At 33.2% G+C, this 25457-nt stretch overlaps 2 protein-coding genes across 2 annotated transcripts; one reads left to right on the top strand and one right to left on the bottom strand.

Annotated features, from left to right (window-relative positions):
* LOC132755138 (S-adenosylmethionine synthase-like) lies at nt 1–14099 on the bottom strand. The gene is made up of 8 exons (XM_060745943.1): nt 13909–14099; nt 11914–12114; nt 11604–11716; nt 11053–11196; nt 10307–10525; nt 5021–5203; nt 2564–2697; nt 1–2087 (listed from the first exon to the last, which is right to left on the bottom strand). Exons 1-8 carry the CDS (start codon nt 14048–14050, stop codon nt 1985–1987), a joined length of 1239 nt encoding a protein of 412 aa, XP_060601926.1. The 5' UTR covers nt 14051–14099; the 3' UTR covers nt 1–1984.
* Nucleotides 14100–14376: 277 nt separating this feature from the next.
* On the top strand, nt 14377–25052 carry LOC132755139 (UBX domain-containing protein 8-like). Its single transcript, XM_060745944.1, has 7 exons — nt 14377–14535; nt 15674–15805; nt 16427–16506; nt 16951–17073; nt 17913–18038; nt 23418–23534; nt 24135–25052. The coding sequence occupies exons 1-7, from the start codon at nt 14457–14459 to the stop codon at nt 24291–24293; spliced, it is 816 nt and encodes a 271-aa protein (XP_060601927.1). The 5' UTR covers nt 14377–14456; the 3' UTR covers nt 24294–25052.
* The last annotated feature ends 405 nt before the right edge of the window (nt 25053–25457 follow it).

Here is a 25457-nt window from a genome sequence, read left to right as displayed (position 1 = left end):
CAATTTTCAATTTATATTTTATTTCATCATTGATTTTTTGATCCCACATACAAAATGGAACAGGGATTTCTATAACATTTTGATACAACAAAAATAAAACATATCAACCAATACATAATTCATCACAATAATTTATATTCAAACAAACAAGGGAGGTCACTTTAAATGACACCATTAAAACCATGGCTGGATAGACAAATTTGAAGTCAAATTTTGATTATAAATTATGAATATATTCAAGAGATTTGACTTGACCTTTGACCCTGAATAGAAGTAAAACTGACTAAAGTTTTGTACAGGCGAATAATTATCGCCACTTGCATTTTCAAGTCGAGGCAGTCTTACTTTCTTAGCCCCAGCTGTGCTACGTATTACAACTGATTTGTACATCATGTAAGGCTATAAATAGTATCAAACTGAAATAAACGCAAGTGTCTACCTGGTATCTTATCACAACATTTGCTTCCATCAAAAACTTGTACAAATTACAATACAAAAATATACATTTTTTTTTCTGCTCTCCATTATTTCTATTTTACCCTCCAAAATTACAGGCAAGTATGCATATATTGACACAGCAGCTGTTATAAAAGGATAAAGGAATGTAAGAAATATTGTCGAGAAAAAATTACCATTATCTAAATGTAAAATTTCGAACACTTGTCAAAGTATAGAAAACATCTGGTACAGGTGGACCTCTCTTATTCATTCTTACACAGACATAAAAAGAAACAATATGATATGGAAATCAGATGAAAAATTGCGAAAAAAATTGGCAATCTTCATAAAAACAACAACTACTGTTGCTACAACAATAGTATACATACATTCAAGTACAATCGTTTACTCCAAAAAATAAAAATTTTCACACAACAGCATTGCAAAGTGAGACACAGTCATGATTTTTAAAAAAGCACATTTTTTTATTTTTAAAAAACATAAAATTATAAAAACAAGCTTTCACATATGGTATATTTACTAGTGAAACTTTGCACATAATATTATGGAAATGAAATATCTGCCACTTTAGAAGTGTTTGTTTCAACAGTTTTGTTTACAAGACAAATGTTAAACAATTGATTTTTTATTTTAACAGTGACAAAAATATGTATCGGCATAGTGTACATCATAAAATACATCAAATTACATAAAAATTGCAAGTAATATATAAATATATACATAGAACCATGTTTAAAGAAGTGTTAAAGAAAAAAAAAGAAAAACAAGAGCAAGGTTACAGAAAATACAAAACAAAGGATGTTAAATTGAGCACAAATGGAGCACAGACCCGAGTGTTTATAAAGAGTGCTCTTTTCCAATTAATTTCTATAAACACAAGACAAATGTGTGTGTGTTTTAAACAATTACACATTTGCACTAGCTAAAGGGCCACGCAGACTGAGGGCAGATACGATATTCATTCTAAGATAAATTTTTCACAGAATTTTCTATATATACTTTGTTAATTTGTTAACCAAGCACCAATTCAACAAAAGTCTCGAAAAATACAAGATGATAACCTGTGTTAATCAAGATTCAAGAGCTGAATTCGTGAATCTGCTAAACAATTTAACAACTTGTGTTTGAAAAACACGGGTCACTATCAAATGTTTAAATGACTCTGGTATCATATCTGATGTCAGTCTATCCCTCTAACTACTGTGGTCTGTAGATCTTCTCTCCAAAGCCAGTACGAGGCACCCCAGGGTCACACAAATATTGGGGCCCTGGGGGATCGACGGGCTGCATATGTTATGCATATAACAATTGTAAGTAAGAAACACTGCAAGATATAATATCTAAACATAGTTCAGTGCAGTTCTATTATTATATATATCTACATATATAACCAAAGTAGTTTATATACCCTCTTTTTTTAATATAATGTTAAATTCAGTCAAATTACACTAAAAAATTAAATAAAGCACCTGCTGAAAGTGACTGAATGATATTTATAATGTCAGATAGTGTGTGAGTGATAATTTTAGAACTTCAAAGGCTTTCCTTGCTCCCATGTGAATTCTGGTCTTCCAAAATGTCCATAACATGCAGTTTTCTGGTAAATTGGATTTTTCAAATTTAGGTCTCTGTAAAATAAATTTAAGTTTACTTTGAATTTCTCTGAAATTCACAATGTTCTTGCATGTACAGTTTAGCTCATATTTGAGAATAAATTAAAATGTTGGACACCTAATAATGCATATAAATATCAAACTGGACAACCAAGATCTCAGTTTCAATTTTATTCACTTTCAAAGAATTCTAAATTGGCAAATAAAATTACGATTTCATAAAAAGAAATGTAACTGTCTTTATTAGACACTATGTGCATGGATATCATCACAACGCCATGCCTCTACCAAAATATAGACTGGTACAGAGTATTTATCAAACACTCAACCACATGGGTGACTGTCGATTCTTTTTGAGTTTGTAACACAGTCAAAGTTTGTCAATGAGTGGTATACTGACTATTCAAATATTAAATTAATTGTTTATTTCTGTTCTTCATAAAACTAACAAAGGCAAATAATATTTATCAGAATTGGAAATAAATACTTACTTGACAATTCTACCAGGTCTAAGATCAAAGTTGTTGCGGACAATTTGTAACAATTCCTGTTCTGATTTGCTTGATGTTCCGTAACTAAGTACTGTGATGGACAATGGCTGAGCAACGCCAATAGCATAGGATAGCTGAAAATGACAAAAAGACCAGAATTTTTATTCAAACCATGGTTAACATCTAACAATTTACATCCAACTAGTCATGTGGACACATTGAACATAACTATTATCAGGGGCGTAGCTAGGGCCCGAAAAATGATACGCAAAGCGAGGCACGAAGTGCCGAGAGGGGGAGCGTGCGGGAGGGGGTGTCCCCCTCCCGCTGGTGGGGGTACGGGGGGTCTCCCCCGGAAAATTTTGAAAAAAACAGATGTTAAATCGTGGGCTCTGGCATGTCTTGAAGCACCTTTTGCACCTAAAGCATGAAGCATTTTCAAGTCATTTTCCCCCATAAATTGATAAACATATAGCTGCTCGTTTTACTTTTTAACTTATTTTATTATAAATTCGAACAGAATTGTGAAGAAAAAAAGGCAGTGTACGCCTTGTAGTTTTCTTATTTTACACGTGCATATAAACATACATAAACAATTTTCCATGTGAAGTTTGATTAAGGATGCAGATCATGAAATTGGTTTATGTATGAATGCCCGTTTAATTGTAAAACGCATTCTCATCAAATAAGTTTGGTTTGAACGGCCTTTTTCTTAAGCCTTCAGTCTTATTTATCCAAGTGTATGTATTATTTCCAAATGCACAAGAAATTTTATACTCTGAGAACACTTCTATTTCATCGTAAGAAAGTAGGGAAATTGCCAGATACAACGAGATATTAAATGGTCTAATGATCACTCCATATATGTCTCCACAGGCGGTGATGAGAAAGTTACGGATTTACTCATAGCCTAGATAGGTATATTCTGTTACCCACAAAGAATTATGGCCTCAATGATGGCTGCTAACGCCTCCCTGTTCTTTTGTACTGTCTGCCGATAGGCCGTTGGTCCGAACTCGACCACATTCTGCTCTTCCTTCCAGATGCGTACAAGTGGTCGGCTCTTGTGATGAAATTTATGTGTTTTTTGAGTGTGTGTGCCCATCAACGACTTTTATTGCGTTGCTCCAGTCAATCAACGGACGAGCAACAAGAACATTTTCAGCAGCATTTAAGGCAAAACATGGAGCACAAAATACCCCATCAAATAAAGGGATGTACCTTTAGTAGATGGGTGCGTCTATTGTTCAAACACAAAGTCTGGCACTCGCCTACTTGTTGTCTTTTTTCGAGTTCTCTGAGAGGTGCAACCCAACCTGTATGTGGCTCGAACCGTTCGGTGAGGACATTTTTTTTAGTATCTGGCATTCTTAGTCGGCTTCTGATATCAATACTTTCGATATACAGGAATTGTGCTCCCAGGGTGCTTCTAGCAGTTCTCGAGGGGAGAAGAAGCAGGGGGAGACAAAAAGGAGGAGGTTGGTGTCTGATTTGCTGATCACAGGAGGGTCATATGCAAGGTCTTTGTGAATTCCGTTTTGTTTCTGCCTGGTCAGATTCATTATCGACATGAATGGGGTCCTGTTTTAGGAACATAAACAGCGTCGTTTGTCCTGGAATTTGACGGATGTTTCTTTTCATTTTGACAACTAACAACATACCAAAAATTAAATTTTGCCCCCAATTGATGATTTTTAAAATCTTGATCTTGAACTTGAAAGATTTAAAATCGTTTTAAAATAGAGCTTTCCAAAGGAAACGATTGAGAAAGGATTGGTCAAAATCTTTAAGAAAAATCTTAAAAAACTTTATTTTCTGAGAATTTGACCAATGAGCCTAGTTTATAAATTAATGCTGAGCTTTCGAGTTAACGAGAAACTTAAATTCCTATTGCACATTTATTACGATAATAAATAGAAAGGTCAAACGATAGAGTGACGCAATCATAGTTTACACTAGTAAACAGTATGACCCAACGAAATATTTTGTAAACAGAAATGGAGATCTAGATCTATAGCGACAAAATCATTAAAACTTAGAATTTCTCAACTTTAATTTTTTACCTTCGGATTCTTTTATACGCAATTGCGTATTGTGCGTAATGGGCGCTACGCCCTTGATTATTTTTCAAGTTCAGACAGACCTCAAAGACTATGCACACACTGACACACATTGATTGCCAACACTATGGCCTTGCTTTAAAACAATCTTAGATGTTTGCCATCAAAGTCAGTTTTTCTCCACAAAATCACAATCTTACAAAAATTTATGTAACTCCACCTTATTAACTGAGACCAAGAAAGGATGTGCATTTTAACACTATCAAATATTTCCCATTTGTTCCTCCAAATTTTCTCAAAAAAAATTCACATTGAAAATTTATAAGTAATAGATAAAACTGCCAAAATCAAAACTGCCAAAATCAATTAGATTCTGCACAAAAGTTGACCGATTTACCTGAACAAGAACACGTCTACACAGACCAGCTTTGACTAGAGATTTTGCCACCCATCTTGCAGCGTATGCAGCCGATCTGTCTACCTTGGAGAAATCTTTACCCGAGAAAGCACCGCCACCATGAGCACCCCATCCACCATATGTATCTACAATAATTTTTCTACCAGTCAAACCAGCATCACCCTGAAACAAATATTCACATTGGTTAAAAATAAAGATATTTTTACATCAAAGAAAATATATTATAGTAACACATGTAATGAACATAGATTCTGCAAGAATGCATTTGCAATACTTTTACATATCAAAGGTTTCACTGAAAATAGATTACAAGAACACCTGTAATGAACATGGATTCTACAGGAATATACATTTGCAATACTTTTTGACCAGACCAAACAAGACGACTCTTTTTTTCTTCAAAGCCCCAAATTGCACAATCATACAAACCAGTCAAGTTAATATGGTAGCAATGCTGGCCTAAACTTGCTAATTAGTAGCTTCATGTCCACTCATAGTTTCCTTTTTTACTGAAAATTCATTTAAAGGACTTAGATGAAAGAATCCCCCTATAAATATTCTTCTGACGAATTCTTTACGCAAAATGGACCATTCATTCAGTGGCAATTTCAAAGTATTTTCCTACATGCTACCCAAGACCATGTCTAGCAACTTGGCAGTTAAGGGAAGTTATACTGGACGGAAGCTGCCACTTGAGAAACATTCGGATCTAGCATAAATTGCCACTGATATTTCGAGTTTGACTGAATTTAACAGATTAGCACAAAAAGCTCATGGCTGTAAATTATTAAACAACAATAACAACACAAAACACTAGTCATAATTTGTAACTGTATGAGTAAGACAGGTAAATGTTTTGTAAATGTTTTACAATTTTAAAAGGAGATAAATTATTCATAATCAATACAACAAAAGCATTTTGCATATAGTCACTAGAATTATATATACAGAATAAATATACAATGCAGAGATTTTACAGAAGTGCAAAATAACTACAATGCATATTGTTTCAAGGAACAATATAAATGTTCAAAGCAGAGTTTCACTAACTAGAAGTTGTACAACAGTTCATGCAAACAGGGAGTATATTGATCAACAGATAACAAGTAACTAAAGCTTGCACACTTCAAAACAAAATTTTACTTTTTTTGTAAAACTTACTATTATATGCAAACAAATTTGAGCCTTAGAACGAACAAAAAGCTGTTTTATTAATACTTTCTCTTGACTTGTATACAGTCATAAAGAAGTTTTAACTTTAAGTGAATTTCACAAAAAAAAACCTTTAAAATAGCCTAGGGAAAGACTTAGACCCACGTGGAAACTTAAATAATGACTTAATGAATAAAGAAAAGGTTTTCCTTGAAATGTACTACATTACCAAAAGTAGATGTTGGAAATTGAGAAATCCTGAATATCCTGGTATTTTAAGGTTGTCATCATTTATAGATAGTATATGACTATTTTAGAAGTCTAAAAAATCTGAAATTCACCTATTCAGTACGTTTAAGCATATTTTTTGGTGTTAGCTATTTGTAAGTGAAGCTGTGGACACAAGGACCATCTTACAAACCCAATTGCTTATGGCAGCCAAAATTATTGAATGCTTATACTATTACCAGTATTGGTCCAATAGCTTGTTTTAAATGGGTTGTAACTACATATATAGCTACAAATAAAATCAGCATTAAATTGTCAATTTTGTCCCCCAATTTTCATTTATACGTTGGTGAAGTAATGCCGTCACTCCACCTGATAATGCAACTACTATATGACCTATCTTTTCTATAGATAGAATTATAAATAAATGTACCTTGTTTATGTTAATACTTTATATGATAAAAGTCAGAAATTTAAACTCGTTCCAGTCTGCCTATTTGTAATGCGCAAAAAGTGATACATTAAACATAGCTTATCACCTACAGATGATGACCGAAATTTTAATTTTAGAAATACGAACAAGTCATCTTAATGAAAACAGTTTTATCTCGAGATATGAGGAAATATTCAGATGACTTAACCATTATCAGTAAAACCACTTGTCAAATAATGTCAACAAAACTGAAAACTAGGTTAAGTGCTTTACCTAGATAAATTCCCAAAATAACAGGTTAGTAACTACTACAAAGCAAAATTGTTAATGTACCAAGTTACAAAAGCATATAACACCTGTAGAGAGTAGTATACTCAAATAATAAATAAAATTGAGTCAAAACTCTTCATCTTTACTTCTCAGAACTGTTTCTTTATAAAATTAAGAAGCAATAGATATTGTAATTATCCATTAAATTAGAGAAAAAGAAAAACCTTAAAGAATGCCCAAAGCAGCAAAATAAATGCTGCAGGCTTGGTATGACCTAGCCTGTTCAAGGACTGCAGTGGCAAGTGCAAGCAATTGTCTATAGCCCTGGCTGTAGCAGAACTCAACGTTAATAGATGTAAATGGTTTGATTTGTTTGACTGGGTTTTACGTCACACAGACACAGTATATAGGTCATATGGCAACGTTGCAGCTTTACTGGTGGAGGAAGACCTCAGATACCCTTCCTTGCATTATTTCAGGCACAAACGGGCACATGAGATAGCTTCCTCACATGAAAGAATCCAAAGTACCTGTCAGGATTTGAACCCACAGCAGTGAGGGGCAAATGGTATGAAAATGGTGAAATTCTGAATTTAGAGACATCTGTAGATGTGTTCATATTGCGGTGATCAAGAAACCTACAATGTGGCACTTTAGTGTCATTCCAATATTAAAGCTGCATATAACCTCCAAGTAATCTTCTTTGAATACACGCCAAAATTTATGAAAAAATTCAAGTGTTTAAAACAGCAAGTGTCACTCACTAGAATTAAAAACTTGAAAAAAACTATTTGTACACATTTTCTCTTCAACTCTTAAAGAGGACTGTGTCACAACACCATCATGTTTGATTAAGTTATTCTTACTGCATACAAGTAAGTCTTTCAACCAGTCTATCTTATTTTGTCCGACTTTTTGAGCAATTGATTAGTCTTAATGCCCACTACCCACTCCTGATTATAGATGTTACCGGTACTAAGTTTGTCTCCCAATTAAAACATTAAATGATTGACATATTTCAAAGGAGGAAAACGAAGACGGATTTGTGTGATCGTTTAGTCACATGCTTCAGTAATCATATTCAAATTGTTACCATGGAAACTTCATCAAGGGAATCAACTGCTTTTTAAAAAACTTTACATGCTTGAAGTACAAAGATGAAAAGATTTGGTGCACAACAAAAATCTAGTCCCAGTCTGCAAAATATCAACTCTATCCGATGGTTCATTACACATTTAAATGTAACAGCTATCAGATAACTGTATAATGTAAATCGTAAAAATTGCATAACTATATAAGCCAAGTAGCTACACAAATATGACAATTTTGACACTAGTTTATTTAATTTTCTATAACAAATTACACAAGAAGATATTCAACCTGCTTCAATGGTAGATTTAGAGAAAAAGGAAGTTTAAGAAATATGTATATTCTTATACAAAATGATAAATAAAATAATTTACATCGCTTAACACTTGTACCATCATCAATAGAGTTAAGTATATGCAAACTGTGGACCTAGAGCTACATTCACCCTAGCAGGAGCGTAGCCAGAACTGTTGTGCAATTTATTTAGAGAAAATTATTCTTTCCAAAGGGATCAATCTGTTTTGAAGCAAATTCAACGTACAGTAACAAGAAATATAGTCTAAATTTTTTTTATGCAAGTCTTGTTCTTCAAACTTCTATCAATAAATGTTAAGTTTCCCCTAAAATATGCACAGCAAACGAAGGCTCAAACTTCCAGAGCCTTCATCTGGCTATGCCTCTGCCAAGTTGTCCCTAATAAACTCAACTCTGTCAAACTTACCGGATTCAACATGACCTAAACAAATAGCATTTTAAAACTTATGAAACTAACGCCTAAAATGGTGTTTACATAAATTACACAAGGGTGAACAAATATGCCTTTAACCAAGTTTTCTGTGTAAACTAGTCCGAACCAGTCTGAAACCAAAAAGATAACACCTAGTCTAAATTTTGACCTGGTGTTGACTAGTTGCACATCCTCAAATCAGACTTTGACATCAAATAGATACTCTGCTATCTAAGATGTTTGCTTGGATTCCACACAAATAGGGCATGTAAAATATTAACCTATTTCAAATAAGAACTAGAGTGGTTTACATTATCTCAAGGATATATAATAACCCTATATCATGACCCTTACATTTGTAAATAATGTTCTCAAGGGCATCAAAAACTGATTTAATATGAAGCACAAGTCCAACTTATTTTTGTTAAAATGAAAGGTTCTTTTTTATTATCAAATTTCAACACAAAATATCAGGAAATAAAAGGGTACTCAGATAATGCACAGTGATTTCCCCCCTTTTTTTACAGCCAAATAAAGGCTATTTCCCCTAGCCCAAAATAGATAAATTTTCCCCTAAAAATGCTATATGTTTGTTCCCTGAAATGCCCTTTGCACATAAGTTGCCAGAACTATGACCAACAGCAGTCAGTTGAAAAAATTTAACAGACTGAAAGCTGTCACCAAAGATGGCCTCTGAATGTATCATGCATATTCAGTTGAAATAAAATTGAAAATTCTATAAAATGTGTGGGTAAAATCCATTCTCAGTTGTTGGAATTTGATTTCAGATTTTCCCTTTTGTGATTTATCATGCTATATATTTTCTGGTTCTGAAAGCCACACATTGGGGGAAAAAATCACTGATTCAAGTTCATTAACAACCTATTTGGTTGACCACACCATGTACGTCTCAAGTTCAACTTGCATCATTTGGTTTTCCCATTATAACTCCTGTTTATTTACTTTAGTCTTGTTTATATATTTAAGTTGCTTACGACCTTGAACAAATTTGTACAAAGTTCTCACTATCTCTGATAACAGGTCACCTCTAACCAACTGCATGATTCTAGTTAAAGGGGGTTCCAATCACTGGATCTAGCTAGGTTGTTGTTACTTTAGAGAGATAGTACACAAACTTTCAAACTACATTATCAATCCTTCCATAAATATTTTTCTGCATAAATTATCAATTAACAAAAAATAAAAATACAAATGTTAATGAAATATATGCCAACATAATAAAACCAAAAGATCAATCAACATGCAGTCTATGAATTTTGCAAAAATATACCTATGGAAGGAAAGAATGTACGATATAACGGAAATACTAAGCTATGAATACCATACGATATAAGACAACAATTACCTGTGGACCGCCTATGATAAATAATCCTGATGGCTGTATGTGATATATTGTTCTATCATCCAGGTATTTCTGAGGGATCACAACTTTAACGACTTTTTCCATGACTTCTTTTCTAAGTTTGTCCATGGTAATATCTTCACTGTGTTGGAGCGAGATGACAACTGTGTGAACACGGAGAGGAACACATGCACCTTCGTCATATTTGTATTCAATTGTAACCTGGAGAACAAGAAATGTTTTTTCTGTTACATCTAAGGTCAAAACTATTAAGACTGACAAAATAACTTTCCAATCTAGGCGGGCATAGGTCATTTCATTTCATATATCAATCATCGCATAGCTCATAGCCTTCTTTAATATTGAATTATTATACAATGCCATTTGCTAGATTGCATTTATTTCGGTCTTTTTGTCAGTCTTATAATCAAAATGTTTATTTATTTTTGGGTGGGGTTTACATCGCACCAACACAGTAAAGCTCATTTGGTGACTTTCGAGCTTTACTGGTTGGAGGAAGAACCGAGGTGCCCCCCTGTACATGGGCACCTAGGTAGAACCACAGACGTTCCTTAAGCTAGCTAGAAAGCTTTCTCACATGTTCAATCCAATGACGGGCAGCTGGAACACACAGCATTTAGACAAAATGTTTATAATATAAAGTTAAGTTATACTAATTAAAAGATGGCATTCAACAAGTGTAGCTGTGAACAAAGAAAACATTTTCATTTCAAACACTGCAACTATACCTGTGTTTTGGTGTCTGGTCTAGCCCAAGGAAATTCCCCAGATCTGCGTAACTGAGCAATCTTTGCATTGAGTTGATGAGAAAGGACAACTGTCAATGGCATACACTCTTCAGTTTCATCAGTAGCATATCCAAACATCAAACCCTACATCAAATAAATAATCTATAAATATAAACAGTTAAATAACAAATTTATAAATATAACTATATAATATAACTATATTATATAACTATAATTTATAACTTCCATCAAACTTGTACTATGGATTACTGCATCTGTACAGACTCACTGATACAAAATTTTTAATTTTTTTTTAGTCACTGATCCCATAATAACCATCAAACTGTTTCCAAACCTCTGTATTATTGAGAACAACACCAAATGGCTTGTATGCCAATTAAGGTACCCTCATGCATATAGTCAGACACGCAAGTGCAAATTGGGAGATCAAGCACAATTTCTTCTTGTAAAAGTAATGAACATCCTTCAAAGACCTGGAAACAAATCTTTTAGACAGTATGATAACAAGGTTGTGTAAATATTAATTTTACCTGATCGCCTGCACCAATGTCATCTTCATCTCTGTCAACATGCACACCTTGGGCAATATCTGGACTTTGTTCTTCTAGGGCAATCAACACATTACAGGTCTTGTAATCAAAACCTAAAGGTTGAAAAATTGTTCTATTAAGAGTTTGAACATGCTAGCAGTAGGTAACTTATTGAAGTTAAATAAAATCAACAATACAGTTACTCAACTACAATACATTGTATATTATTCAAATTAACAGTAAACACGATCTTTCCCGCATGGATTTTAAAACTTATCTACAGTTGAAAAACCCCTACAAACAAACATACCTTTGCTGGAATCATCATATCCGATCTGTTTGATTGTATTTCTGATAATACTCTGGTAGTCAACCTTGGCCTTTGAGGTGATTTCTCCACAGCACAGGATCATACCAGTCTTTGAGACAGTTTCACAAGCAACTTTGGCCTCCGGGTCCTGTCTCAAATGAGCATCAAGGATAGCATCACTGACCTGATCACAAATCTTGTCTACAAATTAAAAACAATATCTTGTATAAAAGTCATTGAACATATAAATATATATCAAAATATAGAAAACACATGCAAAGATAATAAGAGATTTAAGTTAAATTAAATTTAAATGTTTATATGATTAAAAAACTGCACCAGGATATTTCACAGTGAAGCAACCTTATAGAAATGTAGTTTGAATATGTAAAATGAAAGGGTTCTATTCCCCAATAGACACTACTAAATGAAAGGTATTGCAGTATTAAATATATATATATATTTTCACGAAGAGCTTGATAGCATTCCACTAATCAAGTAATCATGAAATACATTATGTCATTGCATGTATTGTTGTTTTAAACAAGTGTTTTTTGTTTTTGTTTCTTTATTTTCAGACTATGACACTTTATTAAGTAGGTTAGTTTTTATTTGTTTGGGTCGTCAGGCCAAACAAATAATGGTAGCGAAATTTCAGAGTCTAATGCTGTTAATTGCAAATGCCTAAAGTATTCCACTTTTTTGAAGCGGTTACTTCCCTTTATATGTACACTAACGTCGAAAAATTCAGGGGAGATCAATGCGTAAAGATTGTCAAATGACAGACGCATTAATTTTCAAGCAAAGTAGTTCCCGAATGGTCGAGGATTTCGAATATTGTTTCATTCTTAATAGATATACATGCTTACAGCAAGCTCCATGATTATTTACATCTGTGTTAACAACAGGTTAAGCGTCGAAATAATAAGAGTTACAAGCCCTAATTTAGAATAATATGGTTTTCTTCAGGCCGATAACATAACTTCACCGTGGCCGAGGGGTTTGCACGCTCGCTTATGAATCGAGAGGTCTGGAGTTCAAATCCCAGTTGAGGCAACTCATTTTTTTTCTTTTTTTTTAAGTCAAATAAACATTGAATTGACTATCAGTGTTGCAATTAGTCTTATAGCCAATTTACTACAGTTAAAACACTGGAAAGCATTGGTGGCACTTTACAAAAACAAATTGGTTTATAATCTCACAACCTTCACCTTTCTGACATTCTGAGACCCTAACAAATTCAGCATCTTCTGTGCTTTGATTTTCTATGAATCAGAATAAGCTGTTTATGATGCAACACTCCTATTTATGATGCAACAGATAGTTCTATGTTCCCAGCTGCATTTAAAGGTCTCAAAAAGGCTCTTTGCCAGTACAACATGCAGTTGAGGGCATAGAAATATCCTCCTGAATGCAAACATTGCTCACTTCTATGTCAGCAGACTGTACATGTCTTGTCACTAACAAGGACGACAGTAAGCCAACCTGCCCTACACAGTTGACAAGCATAATGATAAATGGTAACAATGAGCAATATTCATAATCATCATCATCTCAGGTAATTGCATCATCCTGCTAACAACAACTGCATCTCTGATGTACAGGATATTAAAATGACATCTTTACAACTATTCAAGTCATTTTAACCAATTGAATAATCTCTCATTCATAAGTCACTACATAAGACACAAAATGGCACTAAACAGCTAAAGGTATATATAGAAAGAGCGACTAAATTATCCTACCAAGGCTGTAAAATCAATTTTGGTATATCTGATTTAATCTGAACTCATGTGATCCATGAAAACAATCTAATGTCATGAAACAATTAAACAAGAACTGTCCTCAATTAAAGAATCATCAGCTCATACATGTATAAGTAATGCGACTATTTTCATATATCGGTTATTTTCCAAGATCTAGAACATAAACAAAACCACGTGACAACACCGATCGAACGCATGGGAAATAAATCTAATTCAGTAATTGATTTACCTGGATGTCCCTCGCCAACAGATTCTGATGTAAACAAAAATGTTCCGATATCATCTTGGCTACACTCTTCTGCATAATGATGACGTATTTCTTTGTAATGTTCTGGATGTCCACCACCATTCACGACTTTTTGTTCCGACATGTTGTACGTCTGTACTCTCTTATGGTTATTGGAAAAGAGGCAGAAATGTACCGTTTCGCTGTATTTATAACGTAAATTCACGTGACTTCAGTTTATACATTTCATTGGCTGATCGACTTCTTTTGGACCGACCCATTTCGATCCGAGAGGTAAGTGAAGTAAATATCTGCAACTGAAAATAAACTTTTCTTTATATCTGTCTTGGTTAAAAAGTTTAATTTCGCAATTCATTAGAATTGTATTTATTTTTTTGAATAATCTCACAACTAATTTACGACACGGCTCCGGTAAATTTACCACTGAATGCAATGGAATATTTTTCACTATTTTTCATGATTTGGACTATTCTGATTAGAAACGAAAGTAGAACACTGTACTGTACTGAAATGATGAAATCCGAGTCGAAATGCCCAAACTAAATCTGACTTGGGCAATATTGCTGAGTGGATCTGCAGCAGTAGCATGGTTGTCATGTAGTAAAATAGGTAGCGATTAAATTATATGCTTATTGAATGGAGTATATTGAATATTATAAGTTGTATACAGTAGTACTAGTGTTTAATCTGTCTATAATTAAATGACCTAGTTACAACAAAATTAAGAAAAGTCACTTACAAAAGTTACATGTGACCACAAACTGACTGATTTGCCACCAAACCCAGGTCTAGTCTTAAAATTTCTTGACAATTTGATTTTTTTTTCAATCGAAGTCATAAAAGGTTTAATATGGGACCAAACTATTCTTATTTTTTGTCAAATAAAATTCTAATTGGCAAGAAATTCATTGATTTTTTTTACCAAGGGTAAAAATATTTTTTTTCTTTAAAACTACAGAAACGAGCATGTTATAAACATATACACAGCATCCCACAATGGATCATATTAAAGTACTTTTAATTTCAAAATTAAGTGTACTTTCATTACTTGAATGACACCTAATTATACTGTACAATTACATGTAGCCTAACTCTAAAGTGCTGCTATTGTTTATTGATTGTGTAATTTTACAATATACTGTATTAATTTTTTCATGTTATTTTTGTGTAACCAATTTTGATTGTCATGATTTTCAAAAAAAACCAAAACAACAACAAAAACTAGAACATGCAGAGTGAACTGAATGTGTTGGAAATAAGTAGAACCAGTAATTTTTAGATAAATCCTTGTGAATGCTGAATTTAAGTATACTCAGTAAAGAACATAAAAGAACATAAAATAGAACATTGGAATAATAAACATTTTTTTAAAGGTGATACTAATTGGCTGCACAAACTGTATCTATAGATAGCCTAATTTGTTAACGAAGAAAGAAGGTTGCATAGTGTTTCCTTGTGTTTTTGCAGCCAGCCATGTATAATATTTATTTGTAGAGAGATACCATGATGTTTCCTTTATGGGGAACAACACCTGCACAATCATGTTCCTGTTTAATGCAAGAATAAATTGATAAGCTTAAGACTTAATAAATTCATTTATATATTAATTAAAGACTTCTCATAGATAAGTTTTTATAGTAAATTTAACACTTATCATTTGTTCAGCACGAATACAACCTTCCTGTGACAAACTGTCAAAATGCTTGCAAGATTTTTTCTTATGATAATTAAACTTTTTTTATTTCAGAATCTCCAGTGGTATTTTGGGATGCAGTTGTCAAACTTTTCTTGTTTTCCTTTCTCCTGTGGATAGGATGCACTATTTTAAACAAGATCTACACCAGTTTTGCCAAACAAAGTAGACTTGAATCACAAGAAGGTAATTAAAAGCTTGAAAAGTAATATGAGAGGCGGCATGGTTGTGTGGTCAACATGTCGGACATGTCTTCTTAGGATCAGTAGCTGCATGGGTTCAAATCCAGTAAGGGGGAAGCCATTGTCTCTTTGAGCAAGAAACTTTACATTCATTGTTTAGTACCGGTGGGTTCAAGGAACAGATTTAAGAGTGTTTCAATAAGCTTATAGTTTCCTGCAGAATCAAACTGAAATAAATATTGTATAAAATAATAGCCTGAGAGCAAAACATTATGTGATCAAAGCGCTGAAGGCATGGAGTTTGTTTGGATCTTCAGAAATTGAAATATTTCATCAAGACCAATCAGATGACAAAAATTGAAGATTCATTTGGCTTAACAATTATGTCTGTTATTCATGGTAACAGGCATGATAAGGATACAGTCATGAATACAATGTATTTGAAATAGCTGTCACCTTTGTGGTACAAATTATACTGGTACATGTATACTTGTATGATAAATATTTTTTCAGATATTATGTTTCATTAAGATTACAATAACTTGTAAATTGTTAAATCTTAACATGTATAATGAAGACAGTAACACTTGTTTACAGGAATTTTACGATTTTTTTCTTCTTGCAGTCTCCGAGGAGAGGAAACAATGGTTCGAAGAACAGAGGAAAAGAAATCGACAGTTGATGCAGGATAAAACAGTAGAAAAGGTGGGTCACAATTTTAAGTAATTACTGTAATAATATAAACCATGCATTTTGTAATAGATTTGTTTAACTTTGACTTTGGAACCAACCATTGTCGATTTAAGGGACTTCAGTATCATAATGTTATATTTTATTTATGAAGCATTCTTGTTTGGCTCTGCACTAGCACCATAGACTATAGGAATCTTACACTGACTGTGGGTATAGATAGGAATATCTGGCTTAAGGGCCACTATGATTTGCTGTAGCCACTGCTACCAGGCTCTGCCCTTTTACTGCTAAAGAATTATCAGAGATCCTGATATTCGCATATGTGACCAGTTCTTGATTCTCTTTCTTGAATATACATACTATATTCTAGTTTGAAAAGAAATAAGGAAAACCATTATTTTGTTAGCGCTAGTTGGATACATAAATATTGTACTAACTTGCTATGTTGTATTGCAGGTTGACAGTTACAGAGAAAGGATTCTGGCTCCTAGAGAAGAAGCAAGGAAACAGAAACAAGAGCAAGAGTTGAATCTCATCATGGGTCATACATTCAGAGGAAGGGGAAATCAGTTAGATGATGTAAGACCTGTTTTTAGGAAATAATAGGAAAAAAGAAAACTTGGACATTATCTTTTAATTGGCCTTAATTATGGTAGCAGGTGCTTGTGATGTCATCAGTCAACTTGTCTTTTGGCCTTTTGAATGAATGCTCCAATTCTTCAATGAACTCCAATGAGCCTATACACATAAAATTTGAAAATCTGTCATAGAACAACTGGGGCACTGAAAACAGAAAACTATGAAAAAGATAATATAGAAATATATTCAGAATTAAATTGAAAATCGATCTTTAGTGTAATTCTTTGCACTGTTTGTGTTTCAATGCTTTTTATTCTGAGGTATATTTGCAAATTGAAAAAGATTATTCTTAAAAAATGGAATTAGCGATTGATCTGAAATCTTGAACACAAGTAAAAGGTATCTAAATCAAATGGTGTTAAAAAGTGGTAACAATATTTCAAGTTCCATCATGTCAAAATACCTTTAAATTATAAGCAAGTTTTCTGAATGTTGAAGATACACACACAATTGTCTGAATCAGAAGTATGCCTTTTGTTATTCAATTACAGTAACTGGTATATATACACTGGTACCTGCACAAGAAGAGCTGAAAGCCTTAGGCTTTAGCTGCACTTTTTTCTGATCTTTTTGCTCTTTGAATTAGTTAAATGACAGTGACTGTGTAACTTGTACTGTTTTTACTCAGTAGATAGAGAAACCTTTTGCTTACTGCCATTATATGTAAAAGTTGAAGAGATGGAATTCACTGGCTTGAGTATTCATTAGACAAAAAGCATTGTTTAAGTGAGGCAGATACTATATATAGTTGACCTTTTTGAGTAATTGCTTAATTGCAGGGTGTACAAGATATTACTCAACACAGTGAGAATACCAATGAAGATGCCCGCGAAAGACGAAGATTACCACCTGATGTTGTCCTGCATAGACCAAAACTGGGAACTCAACCAAAGATGAAGAAGCGGGTAAGATTGATATTTTTTAAATTGTTTATAAACTGTTTTAATGGAAAAAAAACATGTTAATTTCTACGTATTGTAAATACAGTCCAGAATGAGTCCATGCAGTCTGGCAAGACAGCTTGTTGCTGAAATCAATACCTCCCTAGATATATTAAATGGACTTGTCTGTGACAGTTTCCACAACTGTACTCATTAGACATAAAGTTGAACTATCTTTTGTACTCATTAGACATAAAGCTGAACTATCTTTTGTACTCATTAGACATAAAGCTGAACTATCTTTTGTACTCATTAGACATAAAGCTGAACTATCTTTTGTACTCATAGACATAAAGCTGAACTATCTTTTGCTTTTTTGCAAGTGAAGTTATAGTGATTGAGTATTATGGTTTGAAGACGATGTAATTTGTAAATGTTACGCTACTTTTATGAAAATTATTTCACATGCTATGCTCCATCTGATAGGCATATAACATGCTCTCTTAATCCTTACATAAAATGTCACAGAACAAAAATTTGCCTTTTTAGATGGAAAATCAAATTACGTATATGTTACTGTTCATCCGTACTGTTCTACAGAAATTAGAAACTTCGACGGGAGCGATAGCGACAGGAGAATGTTTCTAATTTCTGTAGAACAGCTAAGGATGAACACTAACATATTCAGTGTCAAGCTTTATTTGGCCCTTGATTACGTCACTACGCGGTACTATGAAGCAGTTATGAAAAATAGAAAGCGACTATGAACGGATTTCAATATAGTATCGACTTTTTTTCTTCTATGAAAATTAACACGCATAATTTTTAAGAAATACAGCGTTTTCATTGGATGACAATTAAAGCTGGACACTAATTTTGGTTAGAGGTTTAAAAGATGTTCTATGCAACCATTGCAGAGCAGCCTTCTATAGAAAAATGACCTCTTTACAAACACAGAATCAGTTCATTCCAGTATAAGACTTAACAATAAAACTAACACTCTCAGCAAAATCTTTGTTTTGCAAAATATATTGCTCTGCAGAGATTGTACTATAGCATAAGTTTGTTCATTTTTTTCCAGTAAGTACAGATTCGTATCTATCTTTTATATTCTTCAAGTCAAAGTAAGCACCCATCTGTTGCAGTAATTTTCTGTATTTGTTAGAAATGACCCACGGCAAGTACACTTCAATTAATACAATTAAACATCTTGAGCAAAATGGTCAATACAGTTTATTATGATGAACATAAGGTCAAACATATCTGTATTGACACTCTTGAAAAAAAATGGTTTGTTTTCCCCTGCCAAAATTAATGTCAGTGAAGTTAACTTACTGTGCAAATGTGCTTGAATGGAAATTCTTGCATGTCAGACAGGATTATCTACCGTTTACACCGGTGCTAGAAAACCCTGTCTTACACCCCTCATGTAAGACAAGTCGCGTGCTTTAAATGACGTCATTGCCGTGCGCCTTTTAATGAATGAATTGCGTTCTTAGGATGACGTCACTTAACCGTTATGAGTGAAGTTGTAAGTTCATACGCTACTATAAGAAAAAGTAGGTAATGAGAATATCAGTTTTCCTAATTTCTGTTCTGAAAATAATTTATATGTAATATGCAAGAAAAAGACTGGAATATTTAGCTCTCGAGTAACTGTTTAAGCGGAAACTCGGCAGAGCCTCGTTACCGCCGTAAATAGTTACCCTTGAGCTAGATATTCCGGTCTGTAAGATTCTTTTAATATCCTCCAAGCCATATTTCTATACGCCTGAAAAAATTTCCTCTTTGTTTGGCATATAATATTCACAGCCTAGTAGACCTTGATAAAAGTTTTATGAATCATGCAGTTATGGTTAAAAAATGCCTCCAGTTTGGAAGGGAGTTTGAAAATACTTGGCACAAATAGTCACAATGATAAGATGATATATCATGCGTAACACCTGTGTCCCTACCTCTTAGGTCAAGGTCACACTTAGAGGTCAAAGATTTACATAGTCTGTTATAGGGTATAATTTGTATCCAGTCTATAAACTTTTCATAGATCAAGGGATTTTAAAAAATACTTTGCACAAATAATCACAATAACAGGATGATATGTCAGATGCAAAACCTGGGTCCCTACCTCCAAGGTCACACTTAGAGGCCAAAGATTAACATAGTCTGTTATAGGGTATATTTTGTGTCTGATCTATAACTTCTTCATAGTTCAAGGGATTTTGAAAATACTTGGCACAAATAGTTACAATAATAAGACAATATGTCATGCACAACACCTGCACCCCTACCTCTAAGGTCAAGGTCACACTTAGAGGTCAAAGCTTAACATGGTAGATTTTTAAATTCCGTGTTTCATTTTATTTCTTTAATAAATTTATTGTTGCATTTGCAGATCTAGCATTGATCATAAATATGGACTGAAAGTCCTGAGATCCATACCTCAATCTTTTGAAATAGCACAATTTTATGCTTCATATAAAACTTCCCTGAGGCGGGGGACGTTGGAAACTCTGTTACAAATTCTTGTTATACCGCATGTACAGGCTGGCCTGATGCTATACTGGTGGCAAAGGCTTATCACTCAAGTTTAAGGAGAAGCTGTGAAAAACTTCTAGAATTATAAACTTGATAGGGCGTGATATATTATAGTATAAGAGCATGGTATTAAAAGTATTAACAACAGCTTATGCAATAAACACCTGTTTTGTTTATGCAAGGTATTACACTTATTGAATTTATTGATTTATACATACACTGTTACTATTGTTGTAGACTTCTAATGCTATAAAATATTTCATACATCTGTACTAAAAATATTTAAATCATGTTCTGTTTAAGGGGTTTAAAAGTTGTTACTTTTTAAAGAACATAATTAAGAACAGTTTAATTTTGTTAAGAATTTGTTTTGTCATTGCTTGTTACAGAATTGTTAATTGACCCTTTAATCTGCTTAATTTCTTAAATGGGCTTGTCCAGCCTTTTTTTGGAAACGTCCATTATCATTTTGGGGGGATATCTAGATGAAAATTTGATTTTTGTCAGTCAGCAATATAGAGCCTGATAAGATTCCTGGACTAACTCTAAACTAATGGCAAAGGCTAAGGTTAAAGGTCAAATAAATTTGGTTCTGTTCTGTTTCAGGATAACAAACAGATTTTAAATTTGAAATAAAATAGAATTTTCCTTTGATTGCTTTTGAGCTAATAAATTATTTATGTCCTGGATAATGTGCTTTCTCAGGGCAAAATGAAAATTACTTCTTTGAAGGTATTAACAGAACATGTTTATTTATAGATTGAAATGGGATAATATTTTGATTTAATATAAAAATACATGTATGTAAAAAGATGCAATTTATATGGAGTGTTTTGAAAATTTACAGATGATTTAAAAAAAGGTATTTAAAAAAGAAATAATGAAAAAATGCCATATTAAGATATTTTGCCAAAAAAACTGGCAAAAATATATACATGCACATGTACAAAATGTACAGTATATGAAAAAAATGAATGGAAAAAGAGTTGTCAATAATGAATTTGGCTGATCATATTTATCAGTTTTTGACATTCAGAGATTTAGTATCTTACAGTTTTGTTACAGTGACCTTGTCTTCACCAGTTTTTTTCCAGCACTTTTTAGGTCATTGTGATATTTAAACAGTTCAAGATATGGAATAGTTAAACACTAGTCTTAAAAGTTTGTGAAAAGTTCATTCATAACTCGTATTAAGGTAGTTTTTTTTTATATCAAAGAACTTTAAGTATTTTCTTATTATGCAATAATGTTTTATTTTGGACAAAATAGAGACAGGAGTCAAGCAATGTCCCTTGGATTATTTTAATCCATTACTTACTTTGTTGAATTTCTGTAATAGTCTTGTCCTGAATTGAGGTCAGAACAGTATATTGGTACATTTGAAGGATTTTAAAATTTGAACAGCTAACAGTATAAAGTCTGGTCAGACTGTATAGATGGCAGGCTAATGTGGCTGTATACTTGTAGTTTAAAATTTTATCATTGAGGTTGCTAACCAAATATTGTACATATCATATACCATTTAAACAAAATACTTGTGGACTATTTTTGCAGGTTTAAGTTAATGTTAAATCAGTGAATGTTAAGTTTCAATGTTTCTTTATATTAGTTCAATACATTTGTATTTATTTGTTGTACAGTAATTGTTGCAGGAGCGAGGGCTTCTTCTGAGGTGACAGGTTGCAATGCTGTTCACAGTTTATTTTTTTATCTGTTATCCACAATTTTTTTGTCTATTACCCACAATTTATTTTTTGTCAGTTATCCACAATTTTTTTTATATAATATGACACCTTTGGAAATTTTTTCGTTCATGATATACGTTCATGGCAAACTGACCGGGTCAAATGTATGGTTACTTGGAGGAAAATGTTAACATGGATGTTATACAATGTATAAGTATATTTATCCCTGTTTCAAACTTTGATCACACCAGGATTCATTTACATGCAATACGTACTTATGAAAATTATTCATCACATATAAAGTTCATGATACGATGATATCATGGGGGTAAAGTAAAGTATGTGAGTATAGTGATGTCATAACTTAAGTTTCACCAGATCTTGACCCGGTGTTGGTTTTTGAAAGTTTATTTATAGAAGTTGTGAGATAAACATAGATTTGCTATCATCCTATGTTATCTTTGTAACCTTCACATCAAATTAATGTAATGATTTTGTGTTGACTTCCTTTAAAGAAATTTCCACACTTACCTCTGGCATTTCATACAAGTGACATCTCTCATTGATTAACTGGCTTTATAGAAATAGATTGCTTTGTTTTGAATAGTCCATACAATATGAGTGGTTAAAGGCATTTAGCTATTAACCTGCAACATTTATGTAATGCTTCTAATAAATAAGGAGCATTTGTGGGGTCGAATAGTTAACATGGTGGATTAGTAATCTGAGGATTGCTGACAATGTGGATTCAAATCCCGTCTGGGGCAAGCCAAGCAAAAAACTTTACACTCATTGCTAAGTATTGGTTAATTCCAGGAACGGAATCGAGAGTGTTTAACGAAGCTTTTAGCTTTCAAAACATTCAAACTAAAATAAATTCGTATAAACCAATATGGAGTAGTCCATTCAAATCTTAAATGATTTCAGTATCAAAATACAAAATTGAGCTACTTACAGTATAGAGCCTTGGTCAGAAACGGATGGGTGCATCAAAAGTGTGTGTCGAAAGTGTGCATCAGAAGTGTGCACAAGAAGTGTGTAACAGAAGTGTTTGCAAAAGTGTGTATTAGAAGTGTGCATCAAAAGTGTGTACCAGAAGTCTGTATAAAGAAGTGTGCACATCAGAAGTGTGTTGTATTAGAAACATTGGCAAATATCAAATTTTGTTATCGTTTCCCTACAGGAGATCAAGCTACTACCAGAACCTGATGATGGTGATGCTGATGGTATAACAGTAACATTACATACCCCTGTAGACCAGAGAAAATCAAGGAGATTTTTAAATTCAAGTCCATTACAGGTAAGTATATTTTGTCTATGAAAATAGATGCAAATTCTGGTTTCATAAAAATGCTTAAAATCTTTCTGAGCACTTTGGGAAAACAAAATGTGTATGATATCTAAGAAGAATAAGATTAGATTAAGCAGAGAAGGATTATAAGTTTGAGTTACATGACTTAATTAGTATTTGGTGAATCTGAGTTATCCTGAGAAAGCTCATTTGGAGGACTATATTCATGTAAAAGCTAGAACCAGAGAGGTTTAAGTGCTTTTAATTCTTGGGTCATTTTCATTTACTTGAGATATGCATTAATACAAAAAATGTTGAAACTGTTTGAAGTTTATGTAGATTTTTTTTCAGTTTATATTTTCAAAAGATTTTTTCTCCGTGGAAAAGAATCAGATAATAATTATCAAATTTTGTGTAAATGATATTTGTGTGAAAGTTTTGTATGGCCTCAGAAAGCTGTAAAATGTTGGTTTATAATCAAATAATATTACCCTTCTAATGAAACAATTTTCTTTGCCAAGTGACTTACAGCTAAATAGTAATATACAACATTTGATAATAAAACATGTATTATCATAATTAGTGCATATTCGCATGTATATACTACAGGCTGTGCTGGACTATATGACCACTATAGGATACAACCAAGCTTACTATACTTTGTCGAGCTCGTATCCACGGAAACCGCTTACAGATAGTGCAGAGAAAACGCTGAAAGAACTTCAATTTGAGAAGAGAACGTTATTGTACATCGAGGAGAAGGATTAGCAAGGACTGGGATTGTCGTCTGCAAGTGATGTCGTTGAACTTTTTTAGCGCCATTGGCGACAATGTTGTTCCTATATTAATAGTAAAGAGCCAGGTTAGATGGAATATTTTGTACCGGTTCAGTCTTAACCGGGCAGTGTGACATTGAATGCTCAGATTTATAATTTTAGTACTTGAAATCCGAAATATTACCACTTAACCTGCTGAACTTTTGTGCTGGTTTTGCCCTTATGTTGAATTTGGAATAGTCCATTTGAAGTATTAGGAATTTCAATATCAAAATATAAAAAATTGTTGGTATCATTAGTAAAGAGCTTGGTCAGACTGCACAAATGTGTAGCCTGGCATAGCTGTACACTGATGACAAATGTATTTTTAGTTCTGTACAGGTATGGGTAAATAATTGACAACTTGTAAAATGACAAGTTCAGTACATAAGGATAAAAGCTATTAGAGTTAATATATTTTTAGCTCGACTATTCCATAAGAATAAGTAGAGCTATTGTAGTCACCCGAGCGTCGGCGTCTGCGTCGGCGTCGGCGTAACCACTTATGTTAAAGTTTTTGTAATAGTTCAAATATTTTCAAAGTCCATTGACATATGGCTTTGAAACTTTGCACACTTGTTCACCATCATGACCCCAACCTGTAGACAGGAGGAGGTAACTCTATCAAGCATTTTGACAGAATTATGCCCCTTTTTCGACTTAGAATTTATGTTAAAGTTTTTGTAATAGTTCAAATATTTTCAAAGTCCATTGACATATGGCTTTGAAACTTGGCACACTTGTTCACCATCATGACCCCAACCTGTAGACAGGAGGAGGTAACTCTATCAAGCATTTTGACAGAATTATGCCCCTTTTTCGACTTAGAATTTATGTTAAAGTTTTTGTAATAGTTCAAATATTTTCAAAGTCCATTGACATATGGCTTTGAAACTTGGCACACTTGTTCACCATCATGACCCCAACCTGTAGACAGGAGGAGGTAACTCTATCAAGCATTTTGACAGAATTATGCCCCTTTTTCGACTTAGAATTTACGTTAAAGTTTTTGTAATAGTAAATATTTTCAAAGTTCATTGACATATTGCTTTGAAACTTTGCACACTTATTCACCATCATGACCCCAACCTGTAGACAGGAGGAGGTAACTCTATCA

The sequence above is a fragment of the Ruditapes philippinarum genome, unplaced genomic scaffold (genome assembly GCF_026571515.1).
Source record: "Ruditapes philippinarum isolate M1 unplaced genomic scaffold, ASM2657151v2 ctg782_1_1_1_1, whole genome shotgun sequence".
NCBI classification, from domain to species: Eukaryota; Metazoa; Mollusca; class Bivalvia; order Venerida; family Veneridae; genus Ruditapes; species Ruditapes philippinarum.
This window is presented reverse-complemented; position numbering and strand designations above follow the sequence as displayed.

Excerpts from the sequence above, each read along its gene's own strand:
- LOC132755139 (XM_060745944.1), top strand. The coding sequence starts at position 14,457 with ATGCCCAAACTAAATCTGACTTGGGCAATATTGCTGAGTGGATCTGCA. Across the intron at positions 14,536-15,673 it reads GTTGTCATGTAGTAAAATAG|AATCTCCAGTGGTATTTTGG; the intron begins GTAGCGATTAAA and ends TTTTTATTTCAG. Across the intron at positions 15,806-16,426 it reads TAGACTTGAATCACAAGAAG|TCTCCGAGGAGAGGAAACAA; the intron begins GTAATTAAAAGC and ends TTCTTCTTGCAG.
- LOC132755138 (XM_060745943.1), bottom strand. The coding sequence starts at position 14,050 with ATGTCGGAACAAAAAGTCGTGAATGGTGGTGGACATCCAGAACATTAC. Across the intron at positions 12,115-13,908 it reads TGTTGGCGAGGGACATCCAG|ACAAGATTTGTGATCAGGTC; the intron begins GTAAATCAATTA and ends TTTAATTTGTAG. Across the intron at positions 11,717-11,913 it reads ATATGATGATTCCAGCAAAG|GTTTTGATTACAAGACCTGT; the intron begins GTATGTTTGTTT and ends TTCAACCTTTAG.